This window comes from Macrobrachium rosenbergii, chromosome 30 (assembly GCF_040412425.1).
Source record: "Macrobrachium rosenbergii isolate ZJJX-2024 chromosome 30, ASM4041242v1, whole genome shotgun sequence".
Taxonomy (NCBI): Eukaryota; Metazoa; Arthropoda; class Malacostraca; order Decapoda; family Palaemonidae; genus Macrobrachium; species Macrobrachium rosenbergii.
Genome location: NC_089770.1, coordinates 1272121 through 1296000, shown reverse-complemented (window position 1 = coordinate 1296000; position 23880 = coordinate 1272121). Strand labels below are relative to the sequence as shown.

At 34.6% G+C, this 23880-nt stretch overlaps 1 protein-coding gene across 1 annotated transcript in view; it reads right to left on the bottom strand.

Annotated features, from left to right (window-relative positions):
- The window catches only part of LOC136854898 (glutamate receptor ionotropic, kainate 2-like), a 137329-nt gene extending 128219 nt beyond the window's left edge, over positions 1-9110 (bottom strand). Inside the window, 1 exon segment of the mRNA XM_067131431.1 lies at positions 8227-9110. Within this exon segment, the coding sequence (XP_066987532.1) occupies positions 8227-8359 (133 nt within the window). The 5' untranslated portion in view covers positions 8360-9110.
- Positions 9111-23880: the final 14770 nt, after the last annotated feature.

Below are 23880 nucleotides of genomic sequence, written 5' to 3'. Positions count from 1 at the left end.
CACACACAAGCGGAATTATGGATTATGGGGAAAGGGTCCCTTATATAGTTTTTTTCTCTCTATTTATTGGACACCGGATTTTTGCTGCAGACTGCATATTTCTTCATGATACGTAAAGGTGTGCTGAGATTATCTCTCTCTCTCTCTCTCTCTCTCTCTCTCTCTCTCTCTCTCTCTCTCTCTCTCTCTCTCTCTCTCTCTCTCTCTGAGTGGTTTTTTTTATTGTAAGTACACTTTGCTTCAAAGCAAAATCATAGCAAATATCGATGTAAAAGCTGAGTCAATCTCGCCTCAGTTACAAGCAAATCAAAGCAAGAATCTAAGAAGCCTTTTGAATTATTATTATTATTATTATTATTATTATTATTATTATTATTATTATTATTATTATTATTATTATTATTATTATTATTATTATTATTCAGAAGATGAACTCTATTAACGTGAAACAACCCCACCACAGGGGCACACTGACTTGAAACTCAAGAAACTTCCAAAGAATATTTTGGTGTTCATTAGCAAGCAAGAGACTTCACTTAAAAGAAAAATAAATTAATGAAGAGACAAACAGATAAAAATGTATTTAAATGCACTTATTATATCTATTAATATTTCAGCTTCCAAATAACAGAACCCACAGTCCAAAAACAGTGGAACGAGACTCGGCCCGGATTTCGAAAACCGAGATCTGCCTATCTCTTGGACGGTCGCCATACACTAAGGGACACCATTAGCAGCCAATGAATAAGATAGTAGGTTGGGAAAAACGTGATTACGGCTATTAGAATGACGGATGAGGTATAAAGGGTCTTAGAATGGCCGTTCGCTATGAAAAATTAACCTTTTTTTTTTCCTGAGATCGGTTGGGGGAGGGTAACGTGGTGCTAGGAGAGGAGAACGTTGAGGATTTCTGTAATATTTTTCATTGTTCTTCGTTCCTTCATTATTGCTATTTTATTTCATTTGACCTCGTAATATTTCATCAATTTACAAGGTTATATGAAGACAGCCTGGGCTAATATAAAAACTCAGAAGAAAGTATTTGAACAATTTAAAACGAAGAGTCAATGGACGGGCATTGCACAGTTATACGATACCCTATAGACAGAACACATTCACGTACGATCGGTTCCCGAGCCCCAAACTCCACCCACGCTAGAACCTGGGTGAAACAGCCATTCGTCGTTGTGCAGACGGAACCTCAACAAAAGTTCAAGCGAAGATGCAACGCATTAACTACCCTAAAAAAAATCTCCTTGCATTTTGATAATTTGCTTTATATTTTGATATCTATCTGTTTGTTAATTTGTTAATTAATTTTTCTAATGACCAGTCTCTCCTTCCCGTATTTCCTGTATGAACTAAAACAGTGGTTTTATTGAGCAACTTTACCACTGCCTTTCTATATCTGAATATGAATTTCTATAGCACTGTCATTTTTTATCGACTGAACCATTTTCTTTGCATTGTATCCAAATTGAAACTTAACAAGCGTTCACCAAAACTATACCTATTTTAGTATAACAGCCCCCTCCCCCGTAAATAACACACCATTGCAATTGAAAATAATTACAAATTACAAATTCTACACAGTTCAAAAAACCACCAAAGCTGACTCTGTTTTTTTTGGGGCCAAATTTCACGGGACCACCGCCCCGTTATCTTACCTCAATTAATTAAGTCAATAAACAATAAAGGGCCTAAGGATTTTCGTCATTAAAACTCTTGCTGTAATCACAGCCACCCCCCCCCCCAAAGGCCCATAAGCTTTGTTTTAAACTGTTTTGCATATAAATAGCCGGGCAGATTGGGCTGCGATGGGTGGATGATAAAGTTTCGCTGGCTAGGCTCCAGGAAAACATTTGGGTGACAAATTGTGTCGCTCATTTCTTTGGAAATATTAATTATTATTATTATTATTATTATTATTATTATTATTATTATTATTATTATTATTATTATTATTATTATTATTATTATTATGTACTAACAATCGACAATTCTATAGTAAATTGTATTACTATGAAAAAGTCAGTTAACTATACAATTGTGGATGTTAATTACACAAACCGTTTTTCTATAATGAGATTGTGAATTTCTCAGCATTATTATTATTATTATTATTATTATTATGTGTGTTTATTATTATTATTATTATTATTATTATTATTATTATTATTATCATTATTATTATTATTATTATTATCATTATTACTGCATATATAAAATTAAAGGCAGCTATTTTTTAAAAGTCTAGTATTGGAACTGTATTAATAAAAACATTTGATATATGTATGTGTGCAAGTATTTATGTATATATATATATATATATATATATATATATATATATATATATATATATAGATAGATATAGATAGATAGATAGATAGATAGATAGATAGATAGATAGATAGACACTTCGAAAAACACCTATTTTTGATTAATACATTTCCAACAATAAACTTAACTTTCTATAATAATAATAATAATAATAATAATAATAATAATAATAATAATAATAATAATAATAATAATAACCTATCGTGAATGTTACAAACAAAATAAATACATTAAAAAAATCGCACCTAAACCATCCATACTACACCACGAAGTTTTCAAATTTTGCTGTAAGCAACGAGCACCCCCTCGACTCTCATTATTCCCCCAGAACTATCCATGACTACGAGAGTTAATGAGATTCCAGGAATCTCATCATGAAAACTTTCCATTTTTCTTTTTCTTTTTCGTTTTTGATAGATTGCTGGCAGGTAAGAGTTGATGGTGTTTTTCTTTTAAAGCATCAGGTTAAGTAATAATAATAATAATAATAATAATAATAATAATAATAATAATAATAATAATAATAATAATAATAATAATAATAATAATAATAATATTAAAAATATAATAATAATAATAATATATTAAATGTAATAATGATATTAAAAATAATAATAATATAACAATATTAAAAATATTAATAATAATAATAATAATAATAATAATAATAATAATAATAATAATTTTGACGAGCTGTTGGTGAGCCTTTGTGAATATAGCAGTGATCACTGTCTATTGTTTTCTTGGGAGCCAACCCACCCCCCCTCTCCTCCTGTTAGGGTAGATGCAATAATAAACATAAATATAATTTTTAAGCAGTATTGTATTTTGTTTCTTCTACACACGTAGCAATACGGTCTATTTTATCGTGCTCTGGCAACTTACCACTGAGAAATCTGGAGCGTTGTTGATCCGTAGATTGTCAGGCCACGATAGATAAATCTTTAGACTTGTTGGCCTCAGAAATAGAGTCAGTATAGAAGAAACTTACTTTATACACTGATTCCTGATGCGTAGGTGTTTCCTAAATACTGATAAGGCAGGTGTTTAGCCCCAGTCCAGCCCCAATATCTAATCAGATCTATAAAATATAAAGTATAAAATAATCAATGGAATTTCTAATTTTCCTGTCCTTATGCCCACATCTAAACTGCCATCACTTTCTACCTCGCTCCATAGCTTCCATTTGCCTGTTTAAACTTTATTCTAGTTCATGTTTCTCTTCTTGAAGGCCAAACCAAACTCTCTCACCAGTCCCTGCACCTTTTCCCTACTATCACCAGCTGATAAGTTACACTCCACACTCGAAGTTTCTCCCTTTCCCCATACTTACCTTTAAAACAAAATCAGCTCTGTTTATTTCTAAAACGCTTCTATTGTCTTAGAGGAAAATAAGATAAGGAAAAAGTAAGTAAATGACATCAAGAAAAAATATAAGGTAAATAAGATAAGGAAAAGTTAAGTAAGTGCCATCCAAGAGAATAATAAAATAAAAAAAAATGTACATGAAGAACGAAAATAAACAATGGAGAATCTTTCTCTTTCCCACAAAACAGACATTTCCCTCCTGACAAAAAAATACAAGACTCAGATTGACGAACAATAAGAAATATCAGCTCCACGAGATCTGGGTCAAGACTTGTAATGCCAATTCACATCCCAGCCTCTCTCTCTCTCTCTCTCTCTCTCTCTCTCTCTCTCTCTCTCTCTCTCTCTCTCTTTCTAATCCGCTGGGTATAGCCTGAGGTTACGATCAGGCATAAACATAAGCACGGAGGCTGTTCGTTCAAAGGCAAAGCCAATCGCCTCTTATTGACATTACGAATTTCCAAGGCGGTTGATGTCTTCCGCATACAAATTGATGCCACAAACTACTTCCTCCTGCACGTACAAGGACCCCTCTCCCCCCTTCCCCCCCAACTTCCCCCTAAGGACTCCTCCTTAACTCCCTCTCTTCTTCTTCTTCTTCTTCTTCTTTCTTCTTCTTATTCTTGTGTTCCTGCTCTTTTCTAAGGTTTATGCTTCGCTGATCTTGAATGTGACTCAGTTTTCCCTCTTCCTCCTTACTTGGGGTCTTCTTCTTCTTCTTCTTCTTCTTCTTCTTCTTCTTCTTCTTCTTCTTCTTCTTCTTTTCTTCTTCTTCTCCACTATTATTATTATTATTATTATTATTATTATTATTATTATTATTATTATTATTATTATTATTATTAATTTATCTGTTTGTCTATTAACTGATCTCTCTCTGTGTTTCCCATCCCCTTCTGTTACTTCTTTCGAACGAACACCTTAATATTCTTTGGAAGCTTGAATTTAAAGTCAGTGGCCCCTTGGGGCTTGTTCCATATGAATAGGGTTCATATTTTTAATAATAATAATAATAAAAACAATAATTTATTATTATTATTATTATTATTATTATTATTATTATTATTATTATTATTATTATTATTATTATTATTATTATTATTATTATCAAGGTGCGACACTGCTTGCATTAGCATAAATGCTACACGCCTAAGCACCCCAACAGAGAAAGAAGCCGAGCACAGATAAATAAATAAAAAGTAAAGACTAAATTATGAAAGAGAATAACAAATAAAAACAACGAAAATAAAATGAGAATCACGTGAGCCTCATAAAAAAAAATTTAACTAACAAATTTTAAAAATTCGCCCAAAGTTTGAATTCTTTATTTCCAGCGATTCAGTCACCTTTTCCTGACACTTGTTCTTCCTTAATACTTTTGTTCTAATTACTTCTTATTGCTCTTATTCTCTTCATTCCCGTCGCCCCTTTCAGAATGACGTGAGCCTCTTAAAAACAAAAAACAGAGTAAAAAAATGCGCCAAAGTTTCTTCGGGCAATCGAGTTTTCTGTACAGTGCACAATCAAGGCCACCGAAAACAGATCTATCTTTAGGTGATATCGGTATAATGCTGTATGAGACGCGGCCCATGAAACTCTCAGCTGGCTGTGGTGGCCTGTGTTGTTGCGCTGCCAGAAGCACAATTATGGTTAACTTTAACCTTAAATAAAATAAAAATTCTGAGGCTAGAGGGCTGCAATTTGGTTTGTTGGATGATTGGAGGGTGGATGATCAACATACCAATTTGCAGCCCTCTGGCCTCAGTGGTTTTTAAGATTTGAGGGCGGACAGAAAAAGTGCGGACAGAAAAATGTGCGGACGGAAGACAAACCCGGCACAATAGTTTTCTTTTCAGAAAACAAAAAAAAAAAAAAACGAAAAAATAAAAAAAAAAACTTGCCCAAAGTTTGAATTCAATATTTCCAACAATTTCAATCCACCTCGTCCTAACACCTGACACTCATTCCATCTTTAAACCTTTCATTCTTCTCACTCCTCCTCATCGCTCTTATTCCTATCACTCCAACCATTCCTTTCCATCTCCTCCTCTCCCTCTCCCCTTCCATTCTCCATCTTCTGCTGAAATATGCCTCGAAGAAAATAGGAAAGAAAAAAGGATTCTATCTGGTTAGCTCCAAGCGGTGCCGAAGTGCAGGTCATACCAGCTCGCCTTTTCATCAGAATATATTTGCGGAAAACTGCGTTGGCAGATGGCTACTGAATGGAAATCTCCCGAGTTTATGTATTTTTTTTTTTATGAAGATGCCTCTGTAAACATGTATGTATATTTATGAATATGCTAAACTGATACATTCAACGTTTAAAATAAAGTAAAAGAGTCAGAGTTTTAGATAGGTAGAGACATAACAAGGAAGAGAATAAAGGTTGAAATAGCAAGATGAAAGACTGTGATAATAATAATAATAATAATAATAATAATAATAATAATAATAATAATAATAATAATAATAATAATAATATTATTATTATTATTATTATTATTATTATTATTATTATTATTATTATTATTATTATTATTCAGAAGACAAACCCCATATTCATATGAAACTAGCCCACAGGAACCAATGACTTGAAATTCAAGCTTTCCCAAAGAATAATGGGTTCATTGGAAAGAAGTAACAGGAGGTAATGGAAAGTACATAAAGAAGAGATCAATTATTAGAAAAGAAAATAATAAAGTAACGTAGATAAACAGATGTAAATCCAAATAAATTATAAAATAAAGGAGAATTGCTTTTTGCACCCTCGATTGAACTTTTGAGGGTCCAACTGCATACAGAATCCTCAGTAGGGAGAAACCGTTCCGCAGTCCAGCGGTGTGATGATGGGAAAAAAGGGCCTCTGGAGCTTTGGAGAAGTTCGACAGCGAGGCATAGAATGGGACCTATGAGGTCATTCAGCGCTGGAAAGGAAATTGAGACCAAAAGGTTCGAAAGGTGTAACAGGAGGAAAACCTCAAAGCAGGTGCACTATGAATCAATTGTTAGGAGAAGGTTCAGAATAACAAGATGGAAGAAAGATAATATAAATAGAGCTACAGTAAAAGGAATGAAAGGGGTTGCAGCTAGGGGCCTTGAGAAGGGACGCTGCAAAGAACCTTTAGCCATGCCTACAGTGCACCGCATGAGCGCATTGATGCAAAATCATTAGCTAAAGCGAAGAGGAAGCGAGCGGGGGAACTTTAAGATAAAAATATCCAGTAAGCTTCGACGAAGGATCTTCAAGAACTTGAAGAGAAAATAACACTGAGTTGAACTTCTTTGAAAAATTTTAAGTCCCTAAAGGGGAACAAACAGGAGATAAACGTCTGGGAGATAACGTCAGGAACGTTCGTACAACAAAATATCTGCAAAAAATAAAGAAGTATCGTTATCTCCAAAGATCTTATTCCTTGTTCGTTTCCCTCTGACATATCTTCGTCAAGTTCAGCAGACACAAATTATTCATTCAAATATGCTGCTTTTATGTACCTTGCTATCCTGAGACTTCTGAGATTTCTGACGGATTATGAAAAATATTTCAATCTTATTTTAAGGAATGTCTTCGCCATTAATTTGAATACCTTCATGCATCAAATGTAATCAAGTCAAGCCTACAGTGCTCCGCGTGAGGTGTACTGATGGCACTACTCCCCTCTCCCCCCCCACCCCCTCTCCTACGGGGCATGAATCAAATGGAATGACTGATTTGACTAATTGCCTGGATGTGCATTCGTCAAAGGCGACTCACTCTTTGCCAGGTTTGCAAATGCCGTCAAAATAATTAGAGATAAATATTTTTTTTTTAAAGGCCTTCGTTTTATGTCAACCTTTGGCTCTGCTCTTTGTGTTAATTATTTCAGTTAATCATTTCCCTGATTCGTTTCTTTTCTTTATCTTTATTATTATTATTATTATTATTATTATTATTATTATTATTATTATTATTATTATTATTATTATTATTCAGTTGATGAACCCTATTCATATGCCAGAAGCCCACCAAAGGGGCCATTGACTTGAAATTTTAGTTTCCAAAGAATATTATGGTGTTCATTAGGAAGAAGAAAAGGAATTAAAGGGAAATACAGAAAGAAGAGATACAACTTATTAAAACAGAAAAAATAAATTAATAAATAGATAAAATTTAAATGAAAGTTTCTTTACCGCTGGTTGCACTATATATATAATCTAACATCGAATTCGCCATACCTTGAGTATAACTTACCCTTACAGAGAATCATAAGCAGTAATTACTTCTCACGACTAGTGAACGATTGTAATACCCTTGAAGTATTGAATGAACGAATGAAAATGAATGAAAATGAATGAATGAATGAATCACGTAAAGTATGACATGAATGTGTAGAACCTGATGTATAAAGTTAAAAACGCCACAGGGAGAGAGAAAGAGAAGTAAAGTCAATTTAGACAACTGGATAAATTTAACAGCTGTTTGAGGCAATTTGAACAGCCGAACAAATTCAACAGCTGTCTGAGGCATTGGCGTCCACTTACCTACTCTGATGACAGGCGGCAATCCCGAAACAGCCGGCAGGAACAGCAGGAGATGGACAGCCGCTGCTGTGACGAGAATCGCGACGGAGCGGAGCGAAGACAATCCTTGGATGCTGGTCTTCGTGGATTCCATTATTTCACCCTCGAGAAAGGAGGAGCCCTGTTTTTTCTTAGCTCTCTTTTACTTTCTCTAGCTCTCTCTCTCTCTCTTTCTGTCTCTCTGTCTCTCTCCTTTCCTCTTCGCTCGGACTCGAGGGAAAACAAAAGGAGATTGCCTGAGTGTCTTTGTTGTTATATTTTGGAAGGCTTCATGCTGCGAGTGGGGTAAAAAGTCACGTTGTTTTAGGTTTTCTTGCACTGGGTCAAGTCCTCATTGCGTTTTGGAAAGAAGTTAGGATTCTACAGTCTTTGGAAAATATCACTCGATTGGTAGAATCCTTCAATGACTGATGCTTTATAGAATCAGAGTTAGGATTCCAATGTCTTAAAACTTAGCACTCGGTTCCTATAATATTTCAAAGATCGCTGCTTTACAGAATCAAAGTTGGGATCCTACAGTCTTGAAACTTATCACTCGGTTCCAATAATCTTTCAAAGAGCACTGGGTTATGGAAACTATCTGGAGTCAAAAGTCTTTACAAAACATATCACTCGATTTTTTTTAGAATCAAGAGTCTTTAAAAAATATCACTCGATTCGTAGAATCTTTTTTAGACTCAATTTGGAGTCAAAAGTCTTTTTAAAAATCACTCGATTCTTAGAATCTTTTTTAGAATCAATTTGGAGTCAAAAGTCTTTACAAAATATATCACTCGATTCGTAGAATCTTTTCTTTAGAATCAATTCAGAATCAAAAGTCTTTAAGAAAAATATAACTCGATTCCTAGAATCTTTAAAAAATCACTGCATTATAGAATTAAATCAGGATCCCACAATCTCAGAAAAACATCACTCGATTCTTAAAATGAATCTTTGGAAAAACACTCCATCTTAAAATCAGTTTTTACAGTACGCACGAATCACAATTCTTCGAAAAACACAACAAAATACGACACTTTGTCACTAGGCATTGCTAGGAAAGCACTTGTATCCCTCTAAAAGGAACGTTTAGGTAAAAATTGCCCTTTATTCCAAGCACAACGTCTTACAAAAATATTCGCAAAAATTCAGACACTAACAACGAGATATCTTCCACTTTTCACTCTGACAGATATGTGACGGTTTTATTCCAGCACCTGCGGAGAATTCAGGATTCACCTTTCACCTTCCGCGAGGAGATGATGACGAGTTTGCAGAAATAGAATTGAGTCTTGACAGGCGAATTCAAAATCTCATTTCAATATAGTTCACACATTTTGAATTTGAAAATAAATGATACAGAGATGACGTTCTCTATCAAATGTTTTTCTGTTTTACCCTGATGTTGAGAATGTTGTCATGTATGTATGTATGTATGTATGTATGTATGTATGTATGTATGTATGTATGTATGTATGTATGTATGTATGTATGTATTACAGTGGGTGCACTGACCTCTCGCGACTTCCAGAAGCCTTCGTACATTTTAACTTTTGAAATCCTTAAGAGGTCGGTGATTTCACGTTAATCCTATTTTCCCAGCGCGTGAGACTTAAATCCCACCTGGTGGTTTGAGGATTTACTTATTTATTACCGCTGGGGATTACAAGGGTTTGGAGTTGTGCGTATAATCTGAATATTTTATGCAGTGGAAAAGTCTGGGATGACATTGTGGAGTTTGTGTATAATTTGTATGTATGTATATGTATATATATATATATATGCGTGTATGCATGTATATATATATATATATATATATATATATATATATATATATATGTATATATATACACACACACAAATATACATATATATTATATATACATAACACAAATATACATATATATTTATATATATTTATAAATATTATATATATATATCATTTAATTCTCTCTCTCTCTCTCTCTCTCTCTCTCTCTCTCTCTCTCTCTCTCTCTCTCTCTCTCTCTCTCTCTCTCTCTCTCTCTCTGTTTGGGAATCGTATTTTTAATACGACCTGCAAACGAAAGCCAGGAATTGGAGTGTGGCGGTATTATCAAAATCCCACACGGGGAATTGCATCAGGGAGATTACTGAGGAACTTGGAGGAGATTACCCTAGTGCAAGTAATCCCTTTCAACATTACTAGAGATTACTGAGGAACCTGGGGAAGATTATCCTAATGAAAGAAATCCCTTTCAACTTTACTAGAGATTACTGAGGAACCTGGGGAAGATTACCTTAGTGAAAGTAATCCCTTTCAACATGACTAGAGATTACTGAGAAACTTGGAGAAGATTACCCCAGTGAAAGTATTCCCTTTTAACATTACTATGAAGTACTTTTAATAATTATTTGCCATGGATAATCGCGGAATAATTATAGTTAAATCTTTTTCTGCAATTATCAGGATTTTCTTGTGATTTCGCAATTTCTCTTTGGAAAAGCAGAATTATCTTCTTGATTATTATTAGTTATTATTGTTGGTAATCTTGTTTTCATTTGCAATATTTATCTGCAATGAATAATCTTCTTCCTTTCTTCCTATGGAAGCCAAAATAATCGCCTAGATTATTATTAGTTATTGTTGATAATCTTGTTTTCATTTGCAATAATTATTTGCAATAATTCTTCTTCTTCCTTTCTTCCTATGGAAAGTGAAAATAATCGCCTAAATTATAATCAGTTACTCTTGGTAATCTTGTTTGCAATAATTCTTCTTCCTCTTGCAATGGAAAAGCAAAATAATCGCCTGGATTATTATCAGTTATTGATGATAATCTTGTTTTCATTTGCAATAATTATCTGCAATGAATCATCTTCCTCTTGCAATGTGATCACGGGTACTACTGCGAATGCAAACAAGCACTCGTCTCAACAAACTTTGTTTATTCACAATACTGACGTAAACGTTTCAACTTTGTTTCCAAGAACCAAAGTCTCTTGTTTATAAGACTTCTTCCTTAGTCTGCCGACATAACGGAGTTCACGAAACAGTTTATGAAATTTATCTTATTTTTTTTTTTATTAATTTTCAATACGAGATTTCTCGAAAAATTGGCTTTGCTCTTTCGGTTATAGTGGTAAATGTGATTCATATATAAAGGATTTTGGTTTGTCATTCATAAATTTTGTTTCGACAAGAATACATACTGTAGGTATGTATGTATGTATGTATGTATATATATATATATATGTATATATATACTATATATATATATATATATATATATATATATATATATATATATTTATATTTATATATATACATACATACATACAACGACTATACATATATAACTTGCATTAAAACAAGAAACCCTTTTTATGCACTGCAAAACTAATACATAATGAATCCTGACAATACATCTTCCCAGGGTACACAACATTGGACAAGCACGCCAGCCTCATTTCCTAAATAGGGAGGTTCATAACATATCGATAGGTCGACCCACCGAAGAGTTCAGATGAAAGCGGATATATATTTTTAGGCCGCGTCATGTTGATTCAAAATACTTCAGCTGATTGGTCGGCAAACATCACATACCGGATTGTTGACTTTGAATAATACATCGAGGTGGGGGGGAGGGGAGTGTACTAGTGACAGGCTGGAATTAATTGAGAATTAAACAAAACCAGAGTTTAGGTGCATAATGCATAGACCAGCGATTCTCAAGCTGGGTGCCCACAGGCATTGCCTAAGGGGTGCCGCAAGATTGTCATGAATTTTGAATTTTGTCTTGGTGAGATCATCTCAATGAACATTTATAGAAAACAAAAAGTTTGCAGAAGTCTTCATACAATTATTATCAGTGTGTCTACTCTAATTATGTTTATCTAATTCTTCTGCTATGTTCTTTGTTTGTACAGTATATTTCTGCATGTGCTGCGTGTTGCTGATTTCGGTTTGAGTGTGGATAATAATTTTATTCATTAAATAAGAAGTTAATTCATGCGCTGTGGTTGGATGGTGAAGAATGGGGCGTGCCACGGTCATGACTACATTAATTAGGTGCTATCACTAAAAAAAAAAAGATTGAGAACAACTTAGTCACAGATATATTAGAACAGAGAAGTATTACACGAAAGAGTTTGGAAACGGAATACCATAAAAGTCTAATGCTCGTCTCACGGGGAAAGAGGAAAGTTACCTTGTTAATACTGGCAACATATTCTATGGCCGTTCGCCTAGATTGAGTCAGAAATGTTAAATTGAAAGCAAGGCTTGACAGGGCAGCTTAATTTCACTAAAAACCTTTCCCAGGAGAGGAATGGATGGGAAGGCCTAAGCTTTAAAGATACTGAAGGGAATGGTTGAAGATATTTAAGATAATGGAAGGAATGAGGCTATGTGACGTCACGAGTCAAGAAATAGCTTTCAGTTCCAAAGAGTTAAGTAGCAGAATAAGTGAGGACACTGAAGTGAATAAAATTATATCTAAAATCCACTTCTCATAATAAGTTTCTTTCAATTTTAATAATCTTTCCGGTATATATATATATATATATATATATATATATATATATATATATATATATATATATATATATATATATATATATATAACATGTGTACAAATGTTTAACTGAGTGATAAAAGTGACAGTTTTGAAAGAGCAAAGTTTGAGTCAAAACCATTCGATGAATTTTGATAGACAGATAGATATATACATATATACATACATATATGTGTAGATATATATATATATATATATATATATATATATATATATATATATATATATATATATATATATATATATATATATACTGTAATATATATGGATTACGTGTACAACCGCAATATAGCTTTCAGAATGTAAAAACAAATTAACGAATAACCACTGATCAGTCAGTAACCGAGAAATCTAAAAAAAAAAATCGAGTAATACCTAAAACTCTAAAACTGCATAAAAAAAAACACTAATAAACTTTCAAAATATAACGCAGGAGCCACAAATAAATAACCCAGAAACTAAAATAAGAAAAGGAAACTAAAAATACCAGAATAACGAAAGAACCAAAAATAAATAAACTAGAATCTAAGTAAAAAAGTAAAATAAAAATTAGGAGAGAAAAGGCCCTTAACACCTAGAGGACATGGCCTCTCCCCAGTAACGCAAACAACAATAAACATCCCAAGAAGAAGAAGAAGAAGAAGAAGAAGAAGAAGAAGAAGAAGAAGAAGAAGAAGAAGAAGAAGAAGGAGGAGGAGGAGGAGGAGGAGGAGGAGGAGGAGGAGGAGAAGAAGGAAGTGAGAAAGAAATAGCCCGAAAGCACATTCTGTGTGTGTGTGTGTATGTGTGTGTGTAACCTTGAAGTAGTGGAAACCCACTTTTCTCAAATGCCACTTAACACTGAGCTTGGCGAGAAAGTGCCTGCTTACACATTGTGGACCCCCACTATTGGACAACGGCTTTGGAAACTTCTGCTGAATGCCTGCTGGCCTGCCTGCCTCCCTGCCTCCCAGGGTTTGTTAACAACCAGTCGAATTGGGGAAGAGAGAGAGAGAGAGAGAGAGAGAGAGAGAGAGAGAGAGAGAGAGAGAGAGAGAGAGAGAGAGAGAGAGAGAGAGAGAGAGAGGGTTTTTGAGAGAGAGAGAGAGAGAGAAAAATCTTTTTTTTGTTGAGAGAAAGAGAGAGAGAGAGAGAGAGAGAGAGAGAGAGAGAGAGTGAGAGAGAGAGAGAACCAAGGTTCTGTCATGAGAGAGAGAGAGAGAGAGAGAGAGAGAGAGAGAGAGAGTCAAGGCTTTTCGAGAGATAGACAGAGAGAGGAATTAAGGTCCTGTCATGAGAGAGAGAGAGAGAGAGAGAGAGAGAAGAAGCAAGATTTTTTTTTTGAGAGAGAGAGAGAAGCAAGCTTTCTTTGAGAGAGAGAGAGAGAGAGAGAGAGAGAGAGAGAGAGAGAGAGAGAGAGAGACTAAAGGGGTTAGCTAGGTTTTTAAAACCCAGCCCTCAAACTTTTTAAAAGTTGCGTCAGGGAGGGGACAGGAAAACGCTTTAGATGAGAAAAAGAAACTACTTCTTTCCCTTCAGAATTCTATCAAATTCTTCACGCTGTAAAAATTAACATGAATATTTCAGCAAATCTTCTACAGCTCACGTGATTACCATAATCTGATCTGCGGTGGCCATTAAACTGTGCCACGTTCGCTCCAAATCAGCTGTGAAATTGGGGCATTTACTCGCTGGACCACTATTTATCGAGATCTAAGATTTAAATGGATGAGTCGAAGACTAAAAAATAGGTCATGCATTATTACTACTTTTGCTAAAATGGGTCATAATTGCTGCTTTTCATTTTTTTTTACAATTCCAGCTGCTTTCTGTTGCTCATTCAAATTTTCAGTCAATATTAGAGAAGTGTTTTACATAAATATATATATATATATATATATATATATATATATATATATATATATATATATATATGTGTGTGTGTGTGTGTGTGTACACAATATATAGACAGACAGACAGACAGAAATGAAAGAAAATCTAAAAAAAAATTATAATAAAAAAGAAAAATACAGAATATCTCACACGATGACAAAACCACCATACCAAAAAACAAAGAACAGACCCAATTAAAAAAAAAAGGGTGGGAGGAGGTTAAGTTCTTTGTTCTTTATCAATCTGCATAAAATTCCGATCAAAACATTGACGGAAAATCTCCTTCTCTCTCCCGCAACGCCGGACACAACGCGAGAGGAAAATGTTTTAAAAAATGCTTTATGCCCACAAACATTTATGCCCAGAAACATTTAAATGTTTCCATCGTACAGAAGGTTTCCCCTCACACACACCTACACTCATACACACGCACACACACACAAACGCACACGCGCGCGCGTTTTGTTTGATACGACATGAACATTGAAGATGGACAGTCGACCAACAACCCACAGAGTTTCCAATTTCCTCTCGTCGCTTTTCAAAACAATTCGTCGACTTTGGCGATGATATTTTCTCTGGTCATCACAAAGGGCTAAAAACGATGCTTTCTGGAACGTTATTGTTCTTGGCATCAGCTGATTTAAGAGTTTTTTTTTTATTTTTTTGTGAGTGGAAAATGGTATTATTCTGATTTTTGTACGGGGTGTGAGATGCTTTCTCTCATGCGAGGGGATTTCAGATTCAACGTATACCATAATTTCTTCAAAATGAATTCGTCTAACTCGGTCTGCCCTTAATCAAATAGTATTTTTGTCAAATTAATATATTTTCCCAGTTAATTTGCATATAAGTCTTACCTGATCAGATACTTTTTTTCACACTGATATATTTTCCCAATTATTTTGTATGTAAGTCCTATCTAATCAAATAATATTTTTGACACACTAATATACTTTCGAAATTAATTTGCGTACAAGTATTATCTAATCAAATAACATTTTTGACGCACTAATATACTTTCGAAATTAATTTGCATACGTCTCATCTAATCAGATATTATTTTTGTCACACTAACATATTTTCCTAATTAATCTGCATATAAGTCTTATCTGATCAGATCCTATTTTTGTCAAACTAATATACTTTCCCCATTAATCTGCATATAAGTCTTATCTAATCAGATACTATTTTTGTCACACTAATATATTTTCGAAATTAATTTCCATGTATGTCTTATCTAACCAGATACTATTTTTGTAACACTAATATACTTTCCCAATTAACTGACATATAGATCTCTTATCTAATCAGATACAATTTTTATCACACTAATATATTCCACTTAACTGAATATATTTAATATATAACGGTCTTATCTTGTACACCATAGCACATAGCAATTTCAATTTGACTCATAATCGAAGTGATATTTTGAAAAAAGATTTCAAAAATTTGATGGAACGACATGAAAAGCGTGACCTAACGGTGATAATTTGAGAAATTAATGACTTTAGGACATCAAAAAAAAATCCCGTCACGGCGCCGAACTTTTATTTTGAAGCTTTTTTTTTTTTTAGTTTTCTATAAAAGAAAACTATTGTGCCGGCTTTGTCTGTCAGTCCGCAGTTTATTCTGTCCGCACTTTATTCTCTCCGCACCTTTTCTGTCCGCACATTTTTTCTGTCCACCCTCAGATCTTAAAAACTACTGAGGCTAGAGGGCTGCAAATTGGTATGTTGATCATCCACCCTCCAATCATCAAACATACCAAATTGCAGCCCTCTAGCCCCAGTAGTTTTTATTTTATTTAACGTTAAATTTAGCCATAATCGTACTTCTAGCACCGCTAGAGGTACCAACAACACAGGCCACCACCGGCTGAGAGTTTCATGGGCCGCCGCTGAGAGTTTCATGGGCCATGGCTGAAAGTTTCATACAACATTATACACTGTACAGAAAACTTCGGCGAATTTTTTTCACTTGTTTTAGGGTAAACGCTGATTACTGAGCATACAAACGTATGATTAATCTCCGTAGCCTTTCCACCCAGGCTAGGACCTGGGAAAGCCAGGCATTGGCCCCTACATCACAGGGATAGTAAGATCAAGAGAGACTGGGACCTAGCACCATTAAGCAAAACTAACATAGCTTCTAAAACAACACATTTCTACGTGAAAATTTAAACATTTTTAATTAAATATTTACATAAATCTGCATTAGAGCAAATCACGAAGTCTCTGTTCCTTTACAACATAATAAAGTTTCAAACGACGAGGTTTTAGTTTGATAAAAGCAATGTCGAAAAATCTGTGGATTTTACGCAATGGAAATATTTAGTCCGACTGTAATCCTTACATATTGAATTCTAGTTGCTCTGGTATGACTAAATAATTACAAAATTCAATCTGCTGTACCCAACCCATTTTGTAAATGCAAAAATAAACTTGAAAATCCAGTGGTCAAAATCCTGCAGACGTATATTTTAATTTTTTTGAACTGCAAAACTAAATAAAAAACCAGTGGTCAAAATTCTGCAAAAGCATATTTTTAAATAATTTTTCAACTGCAAAACTATATAAAAAAAAGTCAGTGGCCAAAATTCTGCAAAAGTATATGTTTAAATAATTTTTTTTTCAACTGCAAAATTAAATAAAAAAAAACAGAGGCCAAAATTCTGCACAAGAATATTTTTAAATAATTTTCCAACTGCAAAACTAAACACAAAAAACCAGAGGCCGAAATTCTGCAGACGTACATTTTAAAACAGTTTGAAATAAATGTATTCCTCATCTTAAACAATGCCTTGATGAGGCAGAAATGGAGTATATTTAAATACAGCAAAGTATTTCTCGACAGAGATTTAGATGCGATTCGGTGTTTTCTATACGAGCTTGAAAAAGAATTTGAATTCAATGTTTTCGACAAATGTATAAAGAATAACTGCAAACACCAACACTTTTATATTTTGATATTTTGCATCTTTACATCACTGGCACACTGTGTATTTGTATGTGTATGTGTGTGTGTGTGTGTGTGTGTGTGTGTGTATGTACAGGCGTGTGTGTTTTGCGCACAAAGAAGATTCTTTAAAGCCAAGCATTGTCAGCTGTTTCAATAATGCATTGATTAATACTATTGCTAAAAGGAATTTCAAAACATTAAACATTATTATTATTATTATTATTATTATTATTATTATTATTATTATTATTATTATTAATCATACACAGCAAACGACATAAAGAGACGAATAAAATAAAGAAGCCTTACTTATACAACAGGTTCATTTTATTGCAAAAGAATTTGATGAAAACTACTAGATCAACTTTCAGTCTGTCCTTTTTTTTTTTTTTTTTTTTGCCCTCCCAAGAAAATATCAAGACTGAACGTAGCCTGCAGATCTTACGCTATTTCTGGCAAGTCGTAGTGTAAAAGTCGAATGGTGAGAATAAAATAAGGAAATTTAAATTGTGTGTTGAAATATAAGACTGGCTTTCGGTACGATGCAGGACGTGGAATTGGATACGAGAGAAATATGAAATTTATATGTCAGAGGAACTATTATAAATATATACAGAGTTACGAGTCAGTTTCTATATATATATATATATATATATATATATATATATATATATATATATATATATATATATATATATATATATATATACACATATTATTATATATATATATATATCCCTCTCCCACTAACAAGATTGGTTACCCGCTTCATACACCTGAACAGATGTCCCGGCGTGTGGGGAGGGGTTGGGGGGAGGGGGGGGTGTGCCGGGCCATATGGCCGAAATTCCAAGCATTCATCCATTTATTCATTCAACGTGTGGGAGTTGGTTCTCCAGTGGCCACTCATCACACAATTTTGATCGAAACTTGAATAACTCTAAGGGAATTCCACGCCGGGCTTACATTCTCTCTCTCTCTCTCTCTCTCTCTCTCTCTCTCTCTCTCTCTAAATATATATTTATATATACACATATATATACATATGTATACTGATAGACGGGTGGAGAGAGAGAGAGAGAGAGAGAGAGAGAGAGAGAGAGAGAGAGAGAGAGAGAGAGAGAGAGAGAGAGAGAGATTTACTTGATTAATTTTGTTTTAATCAATACTGCATGTGTTGATCAGTGCCAGTAGAAGCAATATTTTAATATAAGAATCAGTTCAACATTAACTGATTACTTACCAGAAATAACTAAATTACGTCATATATATATATATATATATATATATATATATATATATATATATATATATATATATATATAATATATCAACAAACAAATTCATAAAACATATTGAATATTTCCGTTTTCAATACCGCTACACAGGTTCACTATTGTCTCAACACGAAACAAAAGATTAGACTAGGGGAGTTCTGAATGCTACAAACTCGCCGTATGAAACGCGAATGATTCCGAATATAACAAATTACTCTCCATATCTCACAAGCTTATTCCAAAACCGCACCACTTTTCAATAAAGTGTTCGAGAATATTTAGAAATCACTCTCCCACGCTTTGCGTTTTTTAAAATCCACCCCTCCAGAGTATCACCACTTGTTGAATTCTCATCCGTGGCTAAAGAGGCAGACGACACGGGGTGGAATTAAGCCACTTTTTTTTCGCCGGCCGAAATTTGTACCGTGATTGTCTAAGGCTGCAAAGCCTTTTAAATCTGGTCCCACCTAACCACCAGTGGCCATTCCGAGCTTACGAGAGATTTAAACACATTAATTTCATTTGTGGGGCATATTTCCTCGAGCTAGCCGCTCGTACCTGGTTAATATACAGTGGTTTGTCGATTCACCATCCGGAAATCTCATATAGACGCCTTGCACTGTATTCCTTACTTCGACGGAAAGTACAACTCCCGAGCAAAGGAAAGTATGATCGGCGCGACACGGGGCGGGTCAGTGATACGTCCTCACAGTACGACGGCCCAACGACCACTGAAGAAGACCTCAGCCAGTGCCGAGAGGTGGCAATACTTCCACGACCTCATGCACCTCTCTCTCTCTCTCTCTCTCTCTCTCTCTCTCTCTCTCTCTAAGTACTCCTCTTGTGTACACAGTAAAGAGGGCTATTATAGAATGATAATTCAGGCACGGTATTCTTTCATGTTTTTCGTAAATAGAGATATTTGAGCAAAATGCTTCTCATTATTCGCGTCGATTCGAGAATGATTATCTGTTAAGCCATTAGAATATCATTAGTTTCGAGTATTCATCGTCCTCTTGAGGCTTACACGACAAACAAAAAGCGATAATAATCGTATTCTAACAATATAACCATTTTTTACCAAACGTAGATTCACGCAAATCATATTTATCAAACGCAGATCCACGCAGAATTCACTGACAGAATATTCCACCTCGAGGCATGAGCGTAAAGTTGATAGACGGCGTGGCATTTCATGGACGTGATTCTGACATCAATATTAAATTTCTTTTATGGGAAACACCTCTTTAATTTATGCGGACTTCCAGGGAGATCCATCTCTTATGATTCGGGTCTTCCTGGGAAGGCCTGGTCGGCCTCGTCCATCATGCATTCTCTCCGAGATGGATCAGTCGCACGCATTCCACGCTTCAGGAAGTCATTTTGGTATCCTTTTGTTCATGCGGAGGATAAGGATATCATCCCATCCTGGTTTTATGCTGAGGATAATATCAGAGCTTCATTCTCTTAAGTTCATTGTGGTAAAGGCCATCAACTCTTCTTGGATTTATAAACCTTTAATGGCCATCAACTGTATCAATTTATATACCTCTAATGGCCATTAACTCTTGTTGAATTTATAAACCTGCCAAAGTTCTAGTCACTTAATCCATTTCCTTTACCTTCTGTTATTTCTTTCGAATGAACACCACAATATTCTTGGAAGCTTGAATCGCAAGTCAGTGGCCCCTGTGGTGGGCTTGTTCCATATGAACGTGGTTCATCTTCTGAATAATAATAATAATAATAATAATAATAATAATAATAATAATAATAATAATAATAATAATAATAATTATTATTATTATTATTATTATTATTATTATTATTATTATTATTATTATTATTATTATTATTACGATAAAACCACAGGACTGATAACTCGAATTACATTTAGAATTTGCACGAATTGTCAGTGGAAAATATTTTCCATACCAATAAGCAATCGAACAGATACTGAACGCGTCAGATTCAGAGTTTGCAAGGAATTGTTAATGGAACATATTTTTCATGATCAACATGCAACAGAATATATAACGAACGTATCACACTGGAATTAAAAAAAAAGAAAAATAGTTTATCTTCTCAGACGTGCTACAATTTCCACGGCCTTCCAAGAGACTGCATATCGTAACTCATGGATTCACGGATTCACGAATTATGCGTCTAAGCCACCCCCCCCATCCCCATCCCTTCTCCCCATGCCCAGAACACCCTCCCCCTTTCTCCCAGCCCCTTCCTCCTTCCCCAGTGACACTCCTTTCTTTTCGCGAGATGCGAAATTTAAAGCCGGAACGATAATGGCGGCTGTAAGTGGAGACTCTTACGTATCTGGCGGAGGGGAGGCGAATTTCTTACTATGTGCTTGCTCCTTTCGTTACCCAAAACGGACAGAAGAAGAAGAAATGTTTGTTTCCTTCGTCGTAGGCGAAAGGCCGGATTAGGGTTCGCGCGATCTGTCAAGATTAGCTAAAGATTTACAGGTATTTGGCGAGAGAAAAGGGGACGTTGTATTTCTAAGGGTTTTCTCTCGATACAATAGAAAAGAAGTTTTTTTAACGTGTACTTCAAATTTCTGTGCGTGCGCACAGAGCACACACATACAATATATGTATATATGTATGGGCATACATATATGCATACACAAAAAAATTACATCTCGAGCTATTTTATTTTTCTCATATACTTGTATGTATGTATGTATGTATGTATGTATATATGTATGTATATATATGTATATATATATATATATATATATATATATATATAATATATGTATATATATATATATATATATATATATATATATATATATGTTTGTGTGTGTATATACCTATGAATGCACAAACATATGCATATATACAATATAATAGAAATATATACATACATATATATATATATATATATATATATATATATATATATATATATATATATATATATATATATATATATATATATATATATATATATATATATATATATATATATAAATACTCTGAAAAAGTTGCAGTAACTCTGAAAAACTCTGTTTAAAAACTGACAAAAAACAACTAACAAAGACAAAAAAAAAAAGAAAGACCAGCTTTATAATCAAAGCTAAAAAGAAAAACATGCGCCGAAGTTTCTTCGGCGCAATCGAGTTTTTTTGTACAGCCGCTATAGCGTATAATCAAGGCCACCGAAAATAGATCTATCTTTCGGTGGTCTCGGTATAATGCTGTATGAGTCGCGTCCCATGAAACATTAACCACGACACGGTGGTGGCCTATCTTATATCGTTGCCAGGAGCGCTGATTATAGCTAAATTTAATTTTAAATAAAATACAAACTTACTGAGGCTAGAGGGCTGCAGTTTGGTATATTTGATGATTGGAGGGTGGATGATCAACATGCCAATTTGCAGCCTTCTAGCCTCAGTAGTTTTTAAGATCTGAGGGCGGATAGAAAAAGTGCGGACAGAAAAAGTGCGGACAGAAAAAGTGCGGACAGAAAAAAGTGCGGACAGAACAAGTGCGGACAGAAAAAAGTGCGGACAGATAAAAGGGCGGACAGAAAAAGTGCTGACAGAAAAATGCGGACAGAAAAAAGTGCCGACAGAAAAAATGGCGGAGAGAAAAAGTGCAGACAGAAAAAAGTGCAGACAGAAAAAAGTGCCGACAGAAAAATGCGGACAGAAAAAAGTGCGGACAGAAAAAATGGCGGAGAGAAAAAAGACATAAAAAGTGCGGACAGAAAAAGTGCGGACAGAAAAAGGGCGGACAGAAATAGTCGGACAGAAAAAGTGCCGACAGAAAAATGGCGGACAGAAAAAGTGCGGACAGAAAAAGTGCGGACAGAAAAATTGCCGGAAAACTGAAAAAAAAAGTGCGAACGGACGGACAAAACCGGCGCAATAATTCTCTTTCACAGAAAACTAAAAAAAAAAAAAAAAACCCAGCCTACAAAAAAAGACGACAAACTGTGACAAAATCCTCTTCGAAACGCCTCGAGAATTCTCGGTAGGACGGAGGATAATTCTAAGCTAATCACGCCTCCCAAAGAACATAATGAACTGGAGAAGGAAGGACACTTAAAAATGATTGCCTCTTTTCGGGGGAAAAAAAGTTCCGCGACTTTATTCGTAGCTATTATGACGGCCATAAAAGAACCGCGAGAGGAATTTAAGCAACAGGGGGAATCTTCCAACTAATTATCGTTCCCCCCCAAAAAAAAAATTGTAGTGAAATGAAAAAATTAAAGGACGGAGTTAAAATGAAAAACTAAAAAGGTTAGGTTTAAATGGGATAGACGTGGAAATGGGACCTTGGGTCCTGGTTCCTAAAAATTCTTTATCCCATTTCGAGAAGAAGAAGAAGAAGAAGAAGAAGAAGAAGAAGAAGAAGAAGAAGAAGAAGAAGAAGAAGAAGAAGAAGAAGAAGAATTTCGTAAAACGGCTGAAAAGGCGAGAGGGTCTTAGACCTCTCACTTATTAAAAAAAAAAATTTTAAATCAAGTAAAACATTCGCCGAAGTTTCCTCGGCGCAACCGAGTTTTCTGTACAGCCGCTACAGCGTATAATCAAGGCCGCCGAAAACAGATCTATCTTTCGGTGGTTTCGGTATAATGCTGTATGAGCAGCGGCCACTGAAATTATAACCACGGCCAGTGGTGGCCTATCCTATATCGTTGTAACAAGCACGATTATGGCTAACTTTAACATTAAATAAAGTACAAACTACTGAGGCTAGAGGGCTGCAATTTGGTATGTTTGATAACTGGAGGTGTGATGATCAACATACCAATTTGCAGCCCTCTAGAATCATTAGTTTTTAAGATATGAGGGTGGACAGAAAAAGTGAGGACAGAATAAAATGCCAACGGACAGACAAAGCCGGCACAACAGTTTTCCTTTACAGAAAACTAAAATAAAATATAATACAGAAGATGAACGCAGAAGTAGCTAAGTAAATGTAGGAGTTAGTGAA